This window comes from Balearica regulorum, chromosome 15 (assembly GCF_011004875.1).
Source record: "Balearica regulorum gibbericeps isolate bBalReg1 chromosome 15, bBalReg1.pri, whole genome shotgun sequence".
Classification (NCBI taxonomy): Eukaryota; Metazoa; Chordata; class Aves; order Gruiformes; family Gruidae; genus Balearica; species Balearica regulorum.
In genome coordinates, this window is record NC_046198.1 from 15,613,199 (window position 1) to 15,629,383 (window position 16,185).

At 41.8% G+C, this 16,185-nt stretch overlaps 2 protein-coding genes across 3 annotated transcripts in view; one reads left to right on the top strand and one right to left on the bottom strand.

Annotated features, from left to right (window-relative positions):
* EIF2AK1 (eukaryotic translation initiation factor 2 alpha kinase 1) lies at nt 1-13,704 on the bottom strand. Its single transcript, XM_075767203.1, is given in 15 exon segments — nt 1-207; nt 696-929; nt 1,305-1,384; nt 1,515-1,635; nt 2,790-2,896; nt 3,994-4,105; nt 5,179-5,548; nt 6,209-6,260; nt 7,752-7,851; nt 8,252-8,332; nt 9,148-9,247; nt 9,696-9,727; nt 10,473-10,609; nt 12,388-12,546; nt 13,026-13,704. Coding segments are annotated over 15 exon segments (2,487 nt in total). The 3' UTR covers nt 1-84.
* Nucleotides 13,670-16,185, top strand: part of USP42 (ubiquitin specific peptidase 42) — a 19,950-nt gene continuing 17,434 nt past the window's right edge. Inside the window, exon 1 of one of the 2 annotated variants that reach the window (XM_075767191.1) lies at nt 13,670-13,806. The gene's annotated coding sequence lies outside the window, so the exon portion shown is untranslated. Of the gene's footprint in view, nt 13,807-14,636; nt 15,305-16,185 lie in introns of those variants that run through there. The other variant, XM_075767192.1, reaches the window with a different exon arrangement.

Below are 16,185 nucleotides of genomic sequence, written 5' to 3' on the forward strand. Positions count from 1 at the left end.
TCAAAATGCATCAAAAGATTTTTATGTAAAAAAAGAAACATTTTATATAACTTAGCATACAATAGAGGTTAGTTCTTCCTGTACTTAAACAGGAGAACCTAGTCTCATGTGTTCATCTTCTTCTCCAGAAAGCAGTCTTATTCTCTCTCTCAGTTTTTCTATTTCTTCCTCTTGCTGTCTCACCTTCTGTTGTAGGTTAGAAATAACCTGGAAATGAGAGTCAGTTTACGTCAGTTATAGACAGGCAAGGATAAAGCCTTAGTAACCTCTGTGAGTTGTGTTCACAATCCACTACAGCCACACAACTGTTATGTGTATTTGGTACTACAGCTTAATCCACAAACAAAAAAGCATGGCAAGGAAAGGGAAAATTTGTAAAGATTCTGCACAGCTGATGAAAAACTTCAAAAGCTTTTCTGATCTATAAAAACACCTCAAGCTGTATGTAAATCAACTTTACAGTGTTCATAAAGTTACCTATAATTAATGACCATTTATCTCATTGCAAAGACACCAGAAACATTAATACAGTGGCCTAAATACTGTAATCAGAAAATAAATAGTCTCAATCACACAGTCCTCTAAAGGCAAAGCAACAAACCTCCCCCCCCTGTAATACAGGCAGGGAAAACAAAGGGCATTTTCTTTTTATATTTCTTTATCCTGTAAAGGTTGAGGTTACTGGCATAACTTACATGTTCTGTGCTATGAAATAGTTCGCTTTCACGAAGCTGAGCAGCAGTGGGTCTTTCTGTAGATCTCTGACTGGTGAGGAGTTTAACATACTTGGCTTGAATAGGCCATTTTTTGTAGAAAGTATGAGGAATATGTCCATTCCTTAAACGTGTAAGAACTTCTGTTCTTTCCATTTCTGTTCCAAATGGTTGGAAGAGTTCTAGCAGGATAACACCCATGCTGTACATGTCTGACTGGTAATGGAGTGAAGAAAGAGTTCTGGATAAATGCTGTTTTTAATTACTAGATTTCTTTTTCTCATTTAAAAATCACAACATGAAAGTTTCACAACAATGAAGTTTCATATAATATGAAAAGTATCATGACACTACTAAAGGAACACAAATTCAAATCTATATCAATTCCTCAAGATGATCTTAGAAACACAAATATTTGCATTAGTAGCAAATGAGAAGGCAAAGCTGAAATCCATGTTTCAACAAAAACAGGAGTAACAGTAGGAGGAATATTTATGTAATTACCAAATATGTATTTCCCTACTGAAAGGCTTGTTTTATTCCCATTATCTATCATCATTTTTTAATAGAAAAAACCCCACAACTCCCTACCTTGAAATCATAGTGAGATCCTTGCAATTGTTCTGGTGAGGCATAGAGGCAAGTCCCCACTCCTGAAGTATGTGTCAATCCTTTAAAAAGGCAATTTCAACTTAATCAGCTAGTGTTACATTGTTACCATTTCACTTAAGAATTTGATATTTAATTGTTTTAATATCACAGAAACTTAAATACTGAAACCCTTTCCCCCCCCCCCCTTACCATTTATCCATTTTGTCTTAAACCAGTGGTCTGCATCATCCCAAAGAAGGTCTTTGCAGGCTAATCCAAAATCTCCTATTTTTACTTGATGATCTGATCCATGTAGAAAGACATTTCTGGGCTACAAAACAAGACATAGTATAAAATTTAAAATATATCTGTATAAAGAATTACAAAATTTCAGCTGTTTCAAAGTCTCTGAAAGCCAGCGTTTCACAGGTATAAGATAATAATTTAACACTTCTATTAGTGAGAGAGAAAAAAAAATAGTCGTCGCTGATAGCAAATTACGTGTTAGCAACACCATTTGGACACAAAAGACCACATATTAAGGGTCTAGAAAAAAGGAAGAAAAGCAAAACAGGAAAAACAAAGATTTAGTGGAAAGATAAAGTACTTTTGGGTTTTTTTTCAGCATAAAACGGGAAATTTGCAGTAACAGGTAGCCCAGAGAAGCTGTGGATGCCCCGCCCCTGGAAGTGTCCAAGGCCAGGTTGGACGGGGCTTTGGGCAACCTGGTCTGGTGGAGGGTGTCCCTGCCCGTGGCAGAGGGTGGCACTGGATGGGCTGTGAGGTCCCTTCCAAGCCAAACCAGTCTGGGATTCTGTGGTTCTATGTATCTTGCTCCCCGCCTTAAACTAACGGACTTGAAAACCAAGAAAGTGTACGTGAAACATCTATATACGCTTCGCATTTAAGCCAGCCAGGAAGTCGAAACTATTCTTATGATTAGAGTTCCAAACAAACTTCACAGGAACATAGAAAAAGCATCCTATTCTAATCATTCAGAGTGTTATTTTTTTAAGTTTGCTCTTTGTCTCTTGTAATAGGAATGAAACAAACTTTTCATTCAGTCACTAACATCACATACAATTTCAGTCCCTTAGAGAAGACAGCAACCATTTTGAAAGACAGCAATTATTTGCAACTGGTAATTTTATTTTTTTTAAGATAGCCAGTAACTATAACTTGAACATATTTTCAAAAGCTAACATATGCTGTTAGCAAATTGAGGGGTAGTCAAGGGGCTTTGCTTATTTTTATAATTACCAAAAGAAATTTTTTTTTTTTTTTTTTAAAGCTAATTTGATAATTTAGGTTCTACCCTGGTTAAGGAAAGGCCAAGACAAAACAAAGCCAAGCTGACCATCCCTGTTGAGAACAAGAAAATGGCTTCACAAAGGAGAAAACATTTCCAGAACCTAATCATAATTCTCCCATAATGCAAGTTATCTTTGTTTATTACTGTTTCAAGTAATAATTCAAAGAACTTACTTTAATGTCTCGATGCATCACTCCCATGCTATGGATATAGCATACTCCTTCTAATAACTCTTGAAAAATTTTCATTGTCCAATTGACATCCACAAGATGATATGGACCTTAAAACAATTTAAAATCTAGATTATTTCAGCTAACTTTACTGAGTTATTTAATACCATCTCACTGTTTTTACTATTTCCCACATTATTATTTGATTAAACTACATTGTCTTCCTACTCTAATGATCCAGATCCAACACGTCTGTTGCCACTTCGAACATTCACCATTTACTCCTACTTGGGTTTCTGTTTCTGAATGTCTAACTTACAACAGCATTCACCTTTCTTCTCCCGTTGCCTGTGAAAATGTGTGAAAAAGGTGTTTTGCAAGGTCAAACACCCTAATAATTCTGTCATTCCTTGACCAGGAATGTCACCTTTTAGCTTATGAAAGCTAAAAAGACTACGATTACAGGAGAGATTAGCGGAAGTCAGCGGATAGTTAGCTGGTAAACCTTACTCTGTGACTGAAGAGAACAACAGGTTTATCTTAATAGTGATTAAAACTCAGATTAAACATTAATCATATAGTTTATGTTTTACAGTCTGTTAAGCATATGCTTTTTTTATACAACCACCCCAGAGAAAGGAACGTGTCTCTAATGCTTTAAGAGCATTAGACTTGTTCTTCCAAATGTCAACAATTACTGAAGACGGCTTGGTATCAAGACGTGAGAATTCCTCTGGCCACTCAAGCAAAGTAAATGTTAGATTCTTTAGACCAATGACAAATTAGCCTGCGTAGGAGTTTTGATTCTTAAGAACAAACTTAAAAGCTTTTAAGTATGTTGCAACCTGTCTGGAACAAGAGATGTATTTATATTTTCCACAGCAGATAAATTAACCTGTGAAGAGCTCTATTTTTATAGCAGCAATACTACCAAAACAAAATTTCAATTATTTAAACAGCTTACTGAGAAAAAGCAGATTGTTTTCCAAATAAGTAATATTACCCAGACACAGATCTCCCGGGTAACAACTATGAATGTATGCCTGAGGCACTCTTTTTTGAAGAGTTGTCTAAAACTCATGAACTTAAATCTTACCAACATCTATCACACAAGGATTCAATACTAGATGGTATTTGATTAAGTGAATACAGAATTCAATGAAAAAGATCTATACTATAAGCTACTGAAGTCAGTAATGAATCTTACTGGAAGCTTCCTCTGTTCTCTCACTGCATCTTTTATTACGGTCAACGATCCAATCCCACAAGGATATTTCACACAGTTGCATTTGTATATAAAGCATCAAACGATACTCCACCTAACAGAAAAATAATTGTCCATGATTTTGCCACTGTAATATGAACATTATTTCCTTAGTTATTTTCTTTAAAATAAAAATAATATTCTAATAAAACCAAAATTTATTAAACTAAAAAAAGATAGATACCAAAATTACATCAAATACAGTATTACTAATCTACTGTATTCAAGAAGCAGATGCAACAACGCTATCTAGTTTGGGGATTTTTTTTTGCTTGTTACTCAAATTTTAACAATTATTATATGATAAAAGCTAACAAAACAGCCAGCTACATACCTTAACATTCAAATCAGAGTTTAAAAGTTTCTAGACAGAAACTGAACAGAGGCTCATTCTGGCTTAAGACAATAGTGTAAATTAACATAAAACAGCAAAAAAATTCAACCTCTTGATACGGAATTTTACGATTTATTAACGTGAATATGTAACTTCACACTCAGTTTCTGATAATGTACTGGTTCATTTGATAACCTGGACAATTCAAGCAAACGCCTTTAAAATCTTGGATTTCTTGCAAGAGGGAATTCCAAATGATAGCAAGAGCTTGAAGCATTCCAGAGCTGGCTGGGTTATACAAAATATTTCAGTGGTACAAATGCCAACGAAGCTTTAGAAGCATAAGCAGACTGGTGATTCCCTGTCCAAATCTGCTTCTCTCTCACATGTAATCCTACACTGTATAGGCACCACGTTATATACCTAGACCCTTTCATCAATAACATCTGAATTAGCCATCATTACTGAATGCTGAAGATTTTCAGGTTTGGTGTGGGGTTTTTTTAATGCAGGAGTAGTACTTTTTATTCATATAGGTACTTTGAAAGGACCCGAGATGACTAATACATGGAAACTTTCTTGTATGATGAGTTTTGCCAGTTCCTCCGGTCAGCTTTCTTGTAGTGTGCTACGCTCTTCAGTAAAAATTGTCTGTATTTTTGGCTGTAATCACAGTATTTTCATTTTTTTTTAAATTTATCATTATAAATCACTCCTCAGTCTACCAAACTCTACTTTACAAGCATCATTAAATTAGACAGCAGTTAATTATATTTAAAGAGAACTCTATTTACCTCAAACTCTCCACAGAGAGCTACATCACTCTTGGAGCATTCTTCAGTGCAGGACTTGGTTCCAGTGCTAGCATCTTGATCCAGACTGGAATTAGATCCCAGTGCTGAATGATTTTTCTCATCAGTTGATCTACTGCTAACACTACTTATAGAGTCTTCTTGTAATTCTATGGATAATTCACATTTATTTTGTTTCATACACTCTTTACTATTGCTGTTTGTAAAATCATTCCTTAAGTCCATATTTTGCGCTGATTCACTACCCGGATTCCTAAGACTGGTACCGTCACAGGACTTCTTTTCTTGTGAAGTAAGGTCAGCAAAGATAATTGAACTACCACTTTCCACACTCTGGACATGACAGTGATCACTGAAAAATAATAAAGTACAGGAGAGAAATCAAAATATGTAGAGTTTTATACCATTTATTGGTGATACGCCATTCTGAAAACTTTTTTTTCCCCCTCCAGTTCCAAACTGCATTCCAGAGTAAGAGTTCAGTTGCTTCCCCACATAAAACTTTAGGATTCCATAATTGGCAGTGGAGGCTGCAGCCTTTTTAATACCTTCCCCCAGCAGGGATTTCTGAGAGCTGACCCAGACAGCTCACAGATACATATGGTCCTAGGTCAAAGTATGATGCCTCCATTCCTTTCAACTTAGGAAGTTACGCTGTATTACTCACAGGACTCTATCTCCTTATTGAAAGGGCTAATCAATACTTCTGAGAAACAGAAGGCCCCATCACTCTAATAAGACTCCATAGTACTAATCGGTGTTGGCACAGAACTTTGGAAGTAAACTTGAAGCCCAGTACTATATTCAGGCACTCAGACACAGAGATCCAAGGAAGGTAGAAGTATCCGTTAACATTCTTCAGCTTATGCAACACGAAGAGAAACAATGACAAGGACAATTAAGACTTTTTTTGGGTTATGATTTGGAAGCAAAAAGCACTTTTAATGTTACTTTAAAAAGCGCCTTATGTTAAAGCCAAATAAATGTTATCATTGAGATTTATAATACTTACTTGCTATTCTCTTGCTCAAAAGATAATGGCTGCAGCTCCATTATTGTTTTATCTATTGGATGAAAAAATAAATACGGTATTTTACAAAACAAAGCATGCATATATTTACTATAAATTAATATTTAAGCTACAGCATCTTACTGAATTTAACTTAATTACCTGTAGATATCTTTTTCTCTATTTCTGCTGCTGCAAAAGGTGCTTGTTAGTCTACTAAGAAGCAACCCTCATATGTTTTTCATTTTTCTTTAAATGAAAATACATGTTGTACAAGGTCACTGAAAGGGTTGTACTGGGCTCTCTTAAACATTCACCTAGATTCCACCTTTAAGAAGTTAGTCTGTTCAAAATTAGGACTTATAATGTATATGATAATACACAGTTAAAGAAGCAACTCCACAAGGCATCATCCTTTGCATCACTCTGCTGCTGTTTTGAAGACACTTGATATTTTGGAAATAATTTTCATTAAAATTGCATACTTATGTGAAAAAGCAGTTTGTTTTAGCACATAGAAGCAAATATGAAACACCAATCTCATCGGCCAAGGAAAAACATTAAGTACCACAGGACCTACCTATAGATCTACTTATGTACTTATATTATCACTATTAAATACTCGTGAAGTACTCCTAGCACTAATAAGTTGCATCCTTAAAGAGTCTCAGTATCATCAGTTTAAAAGTCTTGTCTTTTTTAATACACTGTTACTTCCTATGCATTGTCTTTTCTTATAGCTGACCAGGCATCAAGTCACTGACTTGGAAAGCAATAAAGTCTCATAGAGCATAAGCAAACCTCCCACTAAGAGAGGATCAAAAGATTTAACTGCTACAGGCATTCTGGAAAAGGACAAGAAAGGAAGAGACCAATGGATATGGCTTACAAAGTGACCAAAGGACAAAGTGTGGGAAGAATTGAGAAGAGAGAAACTGAAGAGGAAAAAAAGGGGGCAGGGAAGAAGGTGCAAAATGAGTATTATACAGGCTCTCCTGTGGAAAGCAAAGCAAGAGGGAATCTTTTTTTCAGTTCAGTTTTTCTAAACTCTTTTACAGATAGGAAGAAAAGCATAATGGGAAACTTATTCTAGTTTTGCTACAACTCTTAGATTTCAAAACACGGTAGCAAATTTCTAGGGGGTTTTCTCCTATTCATCACTTTTCCCCCAATATCTGAAATGGCTCATTCCCCAATATTCGTTCTTCTCCTTGTCAACTCACTACTTTTTGCATTAAAAGGTTTTCATTGCATTCTTCTGAACTTCACACAACTTTAAAATCCTCCTCATATATTACCAGACGTAAAGCTAATACTTCCACAGTTCCAAATTCATCATTAAGTAACAGACAAGTTATTGGGCAAGAGACTGAAGTGCACAGAGGGACATGAAGACCTGGTGGTCACCTGTTGTTTGCTTTTTATTGGTTGTTTTAAGGAGGGAAAAAATAGTTATTTTCTCAGAGAAATAATACTGTCCTGCAAATAACAGTACAGAGGTTATAAGCAGGATGCAAGCAAGAATTACACAATATGCTGTACTTTCCTTTTGGGCGTACTGTTTGAACTTGTTCCATCCAAGCAGTGTGATAGCCCACAATATTAGGATGCTGCAGCCCAGCCAGCACTTTAACTTCTCGTAGCACCTAAAAAGACCAAAAAGAAACAGTATGACTGTCCTTTATTCTGAGTGCTTAGTAAACCCAAAAGATAACAAAATATAAGAGTTTCTGACAGAGAAAGAACAGATAAAATTACTACAGTAATGGAGAAAATTTGGAAGCTTTAAAACAAATTATGATTTTCACAGTTGCAGAAACGATCAAATTCATTGCTCCTTTTAATGGACTTAAATACCTCTCAGTTATTTTTTTTTTTTACTAGGTATTGATAGAGTCAAATCTTTAGAAACTTAGAATGCATAAAAAACATTATTAATGTTTTTTGTGTTTTGAGAAATATTAACTGCATTACTAAATTAAATCAGAATCAGCTAGAGCAGCCAGGGAGTTTAAATAGAGATGAAACACAGGAAAAAAAGAGTACCTTCATGCAATCTCTTCTTGTAGCCTTCTTAATGTTAATTTTTTTAATCGCATAGAACTGACCATCTAACTTGTTTCTGACCTGAAAACAATTGCAATAGGACAAAATTAGATGTTAATGTATTTAGATTAATGCATTATTACATCCGTTAGAACCAAGTATTTTCTAAAAATTAACTTCTGCGCTCCATTCAGATAACCTCTCGCTCATATCAGAGATTGAAGCTGGGATTAGGCCCCAGCTGTCTAAGATAAGGACACTCCACTTTTGCCTTCTTTCAGGACTGCAAACATCTAATCCAATCTTTGTGAAACACATAGCTCTACAGCCATCTTTCCACCAACAAAAAAGTGCTGATAGGTCCTGGTAACTGCTTAAACAGGTTCTCAATAAATCTGTGAGACCACAACTGTCATTTACATATGGCACATACCACATGTACCAACCCTAGACTGGCCACATGCTACAAGTATTTAATAAAATTCAACGTTGGGTTGGACAGTGTACATTCATCTTAAGGCTGCTTTTTTTTGAGCAGCCACAACTGGAACATTGGGGTGTGCCGACTAATCAATTTCTGCGGCTGTCAATATATAACAATACTTCACATGAGAAATAGCAAGTTTTCATTCAGTTTAAAAGGGTCAAAATACACAAAGTAAAACATCTGATACATCCTGCTTCCAACAAACAGAAAACAGAAACCACAGCTAGGCATCTTTGGAAATGAAATGCCAACATGCTTCACATGTGCAGGTTTGCACCTGTTCTATTGGAAAATTAGTATTTTTGGTTTTCCATGAGAAAAATAAGCAAAACAGCCAAACCAGTAACTCTAAATTTCAAAGAAAAGCTAGATATAAACTGATCAATTATAAATGGAAGGTAAAGAATACCTTGTATACTTTACCATATCCTCCTTTTCCTAGCCTTGCAACCTCATCAAATTCATTCAAGTATCGTGAAGTCTGCGCTTCAAAGAGAACTTCTTTTTCCCTAATCAAAAAAGTTAGGCTGCATTAAAATAGATTACAACTTATAAGTATTATATAGGTTACATGTGTACACAATCTAGAAATACTATTTATGTTACGAAAAGAAGAAAATATTTGACATTACCATAGTGAATACTGAAAACCAGCAGAGTGCAACAGCATGCACATGTGCTACAAATCCACACTCTACGTTAACATAAGCATTAAGATGATTTCTTTAAGTTTATGCCTGATAAATCTTGTTTACCTGAACGGTGACATTAACTGTGAGAGCTGTACTGAAGAAGGAATTTTCACCAGATTGTTTTAAGAGTTTGGAGAAATTTTCACTTTTTTTTCTATGTTTCAGAGCCAAAATATGAAATGCAGTATTAATTAAATTCAGAGTGTAGCACAGAACTTTAGGGAGGGAGTAAAGTTTAATATTTCTAAATGTGTTGAATACATACCCAACTGCATGAGAATCTCCATTATCAAGTTCCTATGAAACAAAATCCAACATAAGGACACGCCACACAGAATAACAGGTCTACCATGCCATCGGCATGGACAGCTTAATCAAAATAGGAACTACAACTATATTCTTAGAAGAAAATGAGGTTACTGATAGTCATTGACGTTCTGCAGAGAGCTTCACCAAATTAAAGTATTATTATCCCACCAGTAATCTGCTAACATCTCTCTGCTGGAGCGATTACTGCCCTTTTAGAGTTCTGCTGGCAAACAGGATAAAATGAGGGCTCTAAAATGTGCTTAAGACAAAATTAACTAGCTTAGTTCAAGCAGCGAGATAAGCAAACAAGTCTGATTCAGCCTGAAGCACATTATGCTGTATACAAATTATGCCCTCTGCTAATATAAATACCAGGACGTTAACATAATCAACTGGAACAGTTAGAAGTTGAAAATGGATCTGTCCATTGTCAAAAAAAGCTGTAGCAATACTTAAAACACCTTGCCTGTGTTTATAAATATTTTTTAAAACTGTTTTTATTATTATTTAATAAAGAACAAATTATTGCTGGCTTCAAAAGCTTTGGTTTGTACCTATAGAACCAGAACATGCCATTCCAAACAGCTAAGGTAGGACAGGAGTACCATTTTGTATAATTATTGAAAGGATCCAATCCAATATTAAAAGAACCCCCAACCAAAAGCTTCTTTGGGTGCAATGATGTGTCAATTCCTTAACACAGAGGTTGCCAAAGAATTTTAACAAATCTTACCCCATTAAGTATTTGTCGATTAGCTGCTTTCATTAGTTCAGTAATAGCTCTATTATGCTGCAGTCTTACAGTACTAAATTCATCACAGAAGGCAAAAGGAGAGAGCAACCCTGTTCTTGTAAAAGCCTGACGAAGTACTGTACAAAGGAACAGAGAAAGGTCACATTAAATAAAGCCTGCCAATAAGACCATGTAAACAGCTGTTGTTTTTTAAATGAGAAACTTTATTTGAAATATAGTGCATCTGAAAAAATGAACAGTCACTCCTACTCTAATGCTTTTTCCCATACTCTTAGCAATAAAAACTAATTAAATCCAAACTAGAGCTGCTCTGTGGGAATCTCTTTGCATAATACAGTTAATTGCCATGCCCTTCATGGTCACAACTGCATCTCCTCTTCTTCCTTATCTCAGCAGATGAATTATACAAACATCCACCCATTCACTTACTTGTTACCCTTGGACTAATTTTGATCAGTAAAAAGAGAAATTCAAAGCATGTTCACAATTATGAGAACATGTTTATAATAAAAGTGGTAATGTCAAGATTTTCTAATTCACGTACAAACTCACACATTTGTGCATATACTCATAGAAAAGAACGAAGTCACTCTCTTCCATCCATCCTTCTCAGCTGGAGTAAAACAACGCCGTGGCAGACAAAAAACTAGCAAATACTGGAGACGGGTGCAACTGAAGATGCTACAAAATGTACTTAAAAGTTTTAGGAGTTCCAAGGTCTTAAAACTAACTTGCTCATAAGAGTTTTTAAGATATTTCTTTGGTACCAGTATTTAAAAAAAAATAGCTATTACTTTATCTTTTAAAGGAGGTAAAATTTATTGAAAGTGAACCTACAAGAAATCAGGAATTTTGCTACACAAGCCCACTCATCCTTGCCAACATGAATATACCAGCCAAAACCACAAAACAGATATGATTACTGCAGTACGTTTTTCTTTTATTCATCACGTTTATTCCACTTGGGAAACTGGTTTAAATTACACCAGTGGAGGAACGTCATTTTCCATCGAAGTACACTGGGAAGCCAAGCAGCTACATACTTGGAAGATCCCCGGGTTGGGTTTTTTTGTTCCTCTCCAAAAAGGAGGAAAGTTGGTTGGGATTTTTCCCGATAATATTATCTCTATCAAAATCAAAAATAAGACCCAGGGCCAAACATCTACATCAGACTTTAAGAACGAAAAAAATACAATTGTCTGCACTGTTGTTACCAGATGCTATAAATGGCTTCAACTTTAAGTATGAGCAATATATTAGATTTTATTTCCTACAATCATGTATAGTAAGGAGAAAAACCTTGGAGATTGTTTCTCAAATACATTAAGCATGCACATAAATGAACAAAATACCTAAGCTAAGTCATATACCAAAAAGACAGATTTCAAAAGAAACACTTCACACCTAAAAATGCAAGTTCTCTAAATTATATTGAAAGACTTTAAAATACAAAGTTTACTTTAAACTTACAAAGCTATTTACCCTGATTTTCAGAGACCATAATTTTGAAAGATTTAGTGAAGACTATGCTACAGCTATTTCTTAATAAATATTTTTATTAAATTCCTCTTCTATCTGTGTTTTTAGATCAGACCAAACAGCTAGATAATTTACCCTGCTACCCTTCTCATGATGCAACTCACATGATTTGGCTGGAACAGGACTGTCTGACCCTTGCATCTACAACAATATTCTGTTACTGTTTTTAAAAATAAGACAGGTCCTCATTCCCAATTAAGCTGATTCAGGGTAGTCATCCTCTCCTCAGAACTACTCTCAACAAGATGAGACTGACAGCTTTGTGTTGATATTACACAGTAATTCTGCACAGAAGAGTCTGGTACATATTGCAGTAAGGCAGTTTAAGAGACAGGAAAGAACTACTCTTACTAACTTCGGAACAAACACCTTGAATGCACGGGGTTGTGCGTGTACATGTGGCAGAGATGCTCCAGCAGCGACACAAGCAGCAGCTGGTTTTGGATGGTTGAAGTAAAATTCACAAACTTTTGCGATCCGTTGGCAACTCGCAGCTCCGCCGGCACATCCGATTCTGGAAAAGGACAGTCAGACGAATGAATTTAGGTCTCAGTATACGCCTATTTACCAAAACATCAGAACCACATACGAACCCACAGCTTCAACGCAACCCTGGCTCACAAAAAGCACACGAGCTGCCACCGAGCGAGAAGCTTAAGTCAGTAATTAGGAACCCAATTATAATTAATTTTTATAAGTGCATATTAAAAAAAGCTAACTGGAGAGGACGAGGCTGTCCCCGAGGGAGGGGGAGCTCCTACGGCGGCCGCAGGGCAGGGGCCGGCCGCCAAGGGCCTGCCCGCTCTTGCATCACCCCCGCGGCTGCGCTTCCTCGAGGCGATGGGGAAGGAAGGGAAGGCGGATGGCGGCGGTTCTACCTTCCTTCCCACCCTGCCAACCGGGGAGAGCTGGGGGCCTCGCCGCCACCCGTGGGAAGGGGGGACCTCCCCGCTCCCCCACACTACCGCAGGGCCGCCCCCGCGCCCCGCTTACCGTCAAAGCGCGGCTCCGGGCTCTCCTCAGGAAACTCGATGGCTGGCGGCGGCGCTCGGAGGGCCGCGGCCCTCGGCGGGAGCCCGCCCCGCCACATGCCGGGCACTGGGGTCCCGGCCTTCGCTCCAGCCGGCGGGGCCTGCCCGACTCCTTGTGGGCGGCCGCGGGGGCCAAGCCAGCGTTTATGGCCGCTCTTTGAGCGCAGAACAATAAAACGTTAACTGGAGGAATAAATGGGAGAGAGGTAAATACGGCCCGGAAGGCAGGGACGGGCGGGAAGGCTACGGCCGAGGAAGGGGCTCGTACCGAAGCTTCGCGGAGCAGAGCCGAGGCGTCCCCTCACGCAGCGGGGCTGGCGGAGACCCCTTACCTCCGCGCGGGGCTGCGGCTCGCCGCATCGCCCGCCAAGCGCCCGGCGGGGCTCCCGGGCCCGCGCCGCCCCCTCAGCCCCGCGGGAGCCCCCTCGCCGCGGCGTCCTCGGCCCCTCGCCCCTGACTGGGGGTCGCCGAGCCCCCTCTAGCGGCTCCCGGCAGCGGCACAGGGGCGGTGCTGGTCCCCGTGTGACCCGGAGGAGCTCGCTTCTCCCCGCCGCCGCCGCCGCCGCCTCCTTTCCTCCCCCCGCCCGCTTGCCCGGCCGGCGCCGGGCCCCGGATGCAAGAGGCCGGCGGAGGGACGTCATTGTTCCCCGACGGGCTGTAACAGTAGGCGGAGCGGGCCGGGCTGAGGCGGGGGCTGCGGCGAGGGGGACCCGGCAGCGCCGAGTCAAGCGGGGCCGAGCCAGGTAATGGGGCTGGGGGGGAGAGTCGGGCCTGGCGGCGGCCTGGCAAAGCCCGGCAGCGCCGCGTGCGTCTCCCCGCCTGGAAATCAATGGGCCGGGGGGGAGGGGCCGGCCCGGGAAAAGGAAGGGAAAGCGACCGGCGGGAGCAGCCGGCTCTGCCCTGCCCAGCCCAGCCCGCCGGGGCGCCGGCCGGGCACTCGGCCGCTGCCCTCCTGGCTGGCGGGCAGCCGGAGGGGGTGGGACCCCCGGGCGGGGCGGGGCGCCGTCCCCAGCACGCGGCGGAGGGACCCAGCCCCGCCGCCGCCGCCACCACCCCCTGGGCCGGCGGGACCGGCCCCCTCCCGGCGCGGCGCGGGGCGGCGGTGCCCGGCGCGGTGCCTCCGCTCCGCGCACCGCCTCCTCCGTTAGGCGCCCGGGTCCCGCCGGCGCCCGCCCGCCGCCTGCCTCTCCCTCCTCTTCCTCCTGCTGCCGGCGCGGGGACTCGGCATTGCTTCCCCGCGTCCCGGTGCTGGCGGGAGGGCGGCCGGGATCCCCTTATCGCGAGTCCCGCGGCGTGAGCGGCGTTGTTCCCCGCCTGGCGCGGCGTTGTTCCCCGCTCGGCGAGGCGGCGGCTCCCCGCGGGGCCTGCCGCCTCCCGCTCGGAGGGTCCGGGTTCGATTCGTCTCCCCTTCCCGCCCCCCCCCCACCCCCACCCCTCCCCGCGCTCCCGGCGCCGGCTCCCTCCGCCCCCCCACCCCCCCCGCCGCGTTGCCATGGGCACGGAGTCGCCGTTGGGCGATGCCTGCCGCGGTCCTGCCTCCGGACGGTGTGTGAGGCGCGGGCCCGGAAAGGTAAAGACGGGGCGGGGAGGGCGGGCGCTGAGGCGGCACGGCACGCCGCCGGGCCTGCCCCCAGCTGGGCAGGGAGCCGCGGGGCTGAGGTGCGCGATGGCCCGGCGGGGGCCGTGTGCGAGTCGGAGGGTGAAGGGGCGAGGCGAGGTGAAGCGGGGGCTCTCAGAGCCGCTTCCCGGCCCCCCTGGCCTGCCTGTCGGGGTCGGGTTTGTTTTGTGTGTCTTTGGGCTCTTGCCGCTCCCGAGTGCGGACATGTTGCGTGCGGGCGTGCTGTGCCCGTCCGTGAAAGCAGCCTTTTATCTGCCGGTGTCAAAACGTTTTCAGGAACCACAGCCCTTCAGAAAGGCAGAGCGGGGGGGGGGGGGGGGGGCACGACGGACACCGAGTCGGTGCTGCGAGCTTAGCGCTGGTGATAAAAAGACGTCGGAGGCGGAGGGTTTAATTTTAAACAGGGCTATTACGAGGCGTTAAAGGACGTGGTTCCCAGCCGGTCTGGAGGCGTTGTGGCCCGGGATGAGGAGCGGAGCGAACGCCGGGGCTGCCCGCGGTCTCCAGCCCGGTGCCGCCACACGAAACGCCCGCGCCGGGAGCTGACTGCCGGGTCCGAGAGCTGGGGCACGGCGCTGAAACTCAGGCTGTGCTTCGCCTGCCTAATTGCCTTCCAATTAAGGGTAAAGTGATAATTAATTTCGCGTTTCCTGGCTTGGTGGCTGGAGTATTTTTTTTAATGAAAGTAAAACTGGTGCGGCGTGTGTGTGTTTGGGGTGTTTCTTCATTTCCTTTGGGTTGGGTTTTTTTGGTTGGGTGTTTTTTTGGGTGTTTTTTTTTTTTTTTTGCTCCCAGTAGCGTCAGTGTGGAAGTGTAGTTTGTAATTTAGAGATCTAAACGTGCTTGGTCTTCATATCTGTGCTATAGTAGTTTTCTGTTGCTCCTTATTTCTACCCAGGCATTTTGGTGTATGTTCTTTTTTTTTTACAATCACTGCTGAAAATGTTTGGTTTGTGATGAGATAAATGCGTAATCACTACTCCCTGGTTAAGCACAGTTTTGTGAATGGGATCGTGTATAAATTCTTGAGCTGTGATTTATTGTATGCAAAGTGGAGACCAAATATAAATATTTAGATCCAAGTCATAACTGATGTGTTTTGTAATGAGACTGCTGAAAAAAATCTAAACGAGGCTGATGCAAAACCTCAGATGGGAGAAAAGTAACTGGTTTGTCTGTTTTACTTTTCGGTATTGTACTGGGAAAAGTCTGTTATGACATCTGCACAGGGAAATAGCACTCTGTATGCACGACAATGTCAACTTATGTTCAGCAGTGGTATAGGAACAGAATTTCCATGTGTGTTGAAGGATGGGAGAGGGGAAAAAACCAATCAGTGTTTATAGGTTTTGTACTTTTTTGTTAAAGAGATGTTATGTCCAAATTAGGAATTTTATTGACATATTTTGAAAAAGTGGAGGATCTGATTTGTTCTTAGTAGCGTTGATATTTGCTGTTCTATAGCACTGGATGTCTGGTAATGTGTCACTCAGTTGTCAAAAAT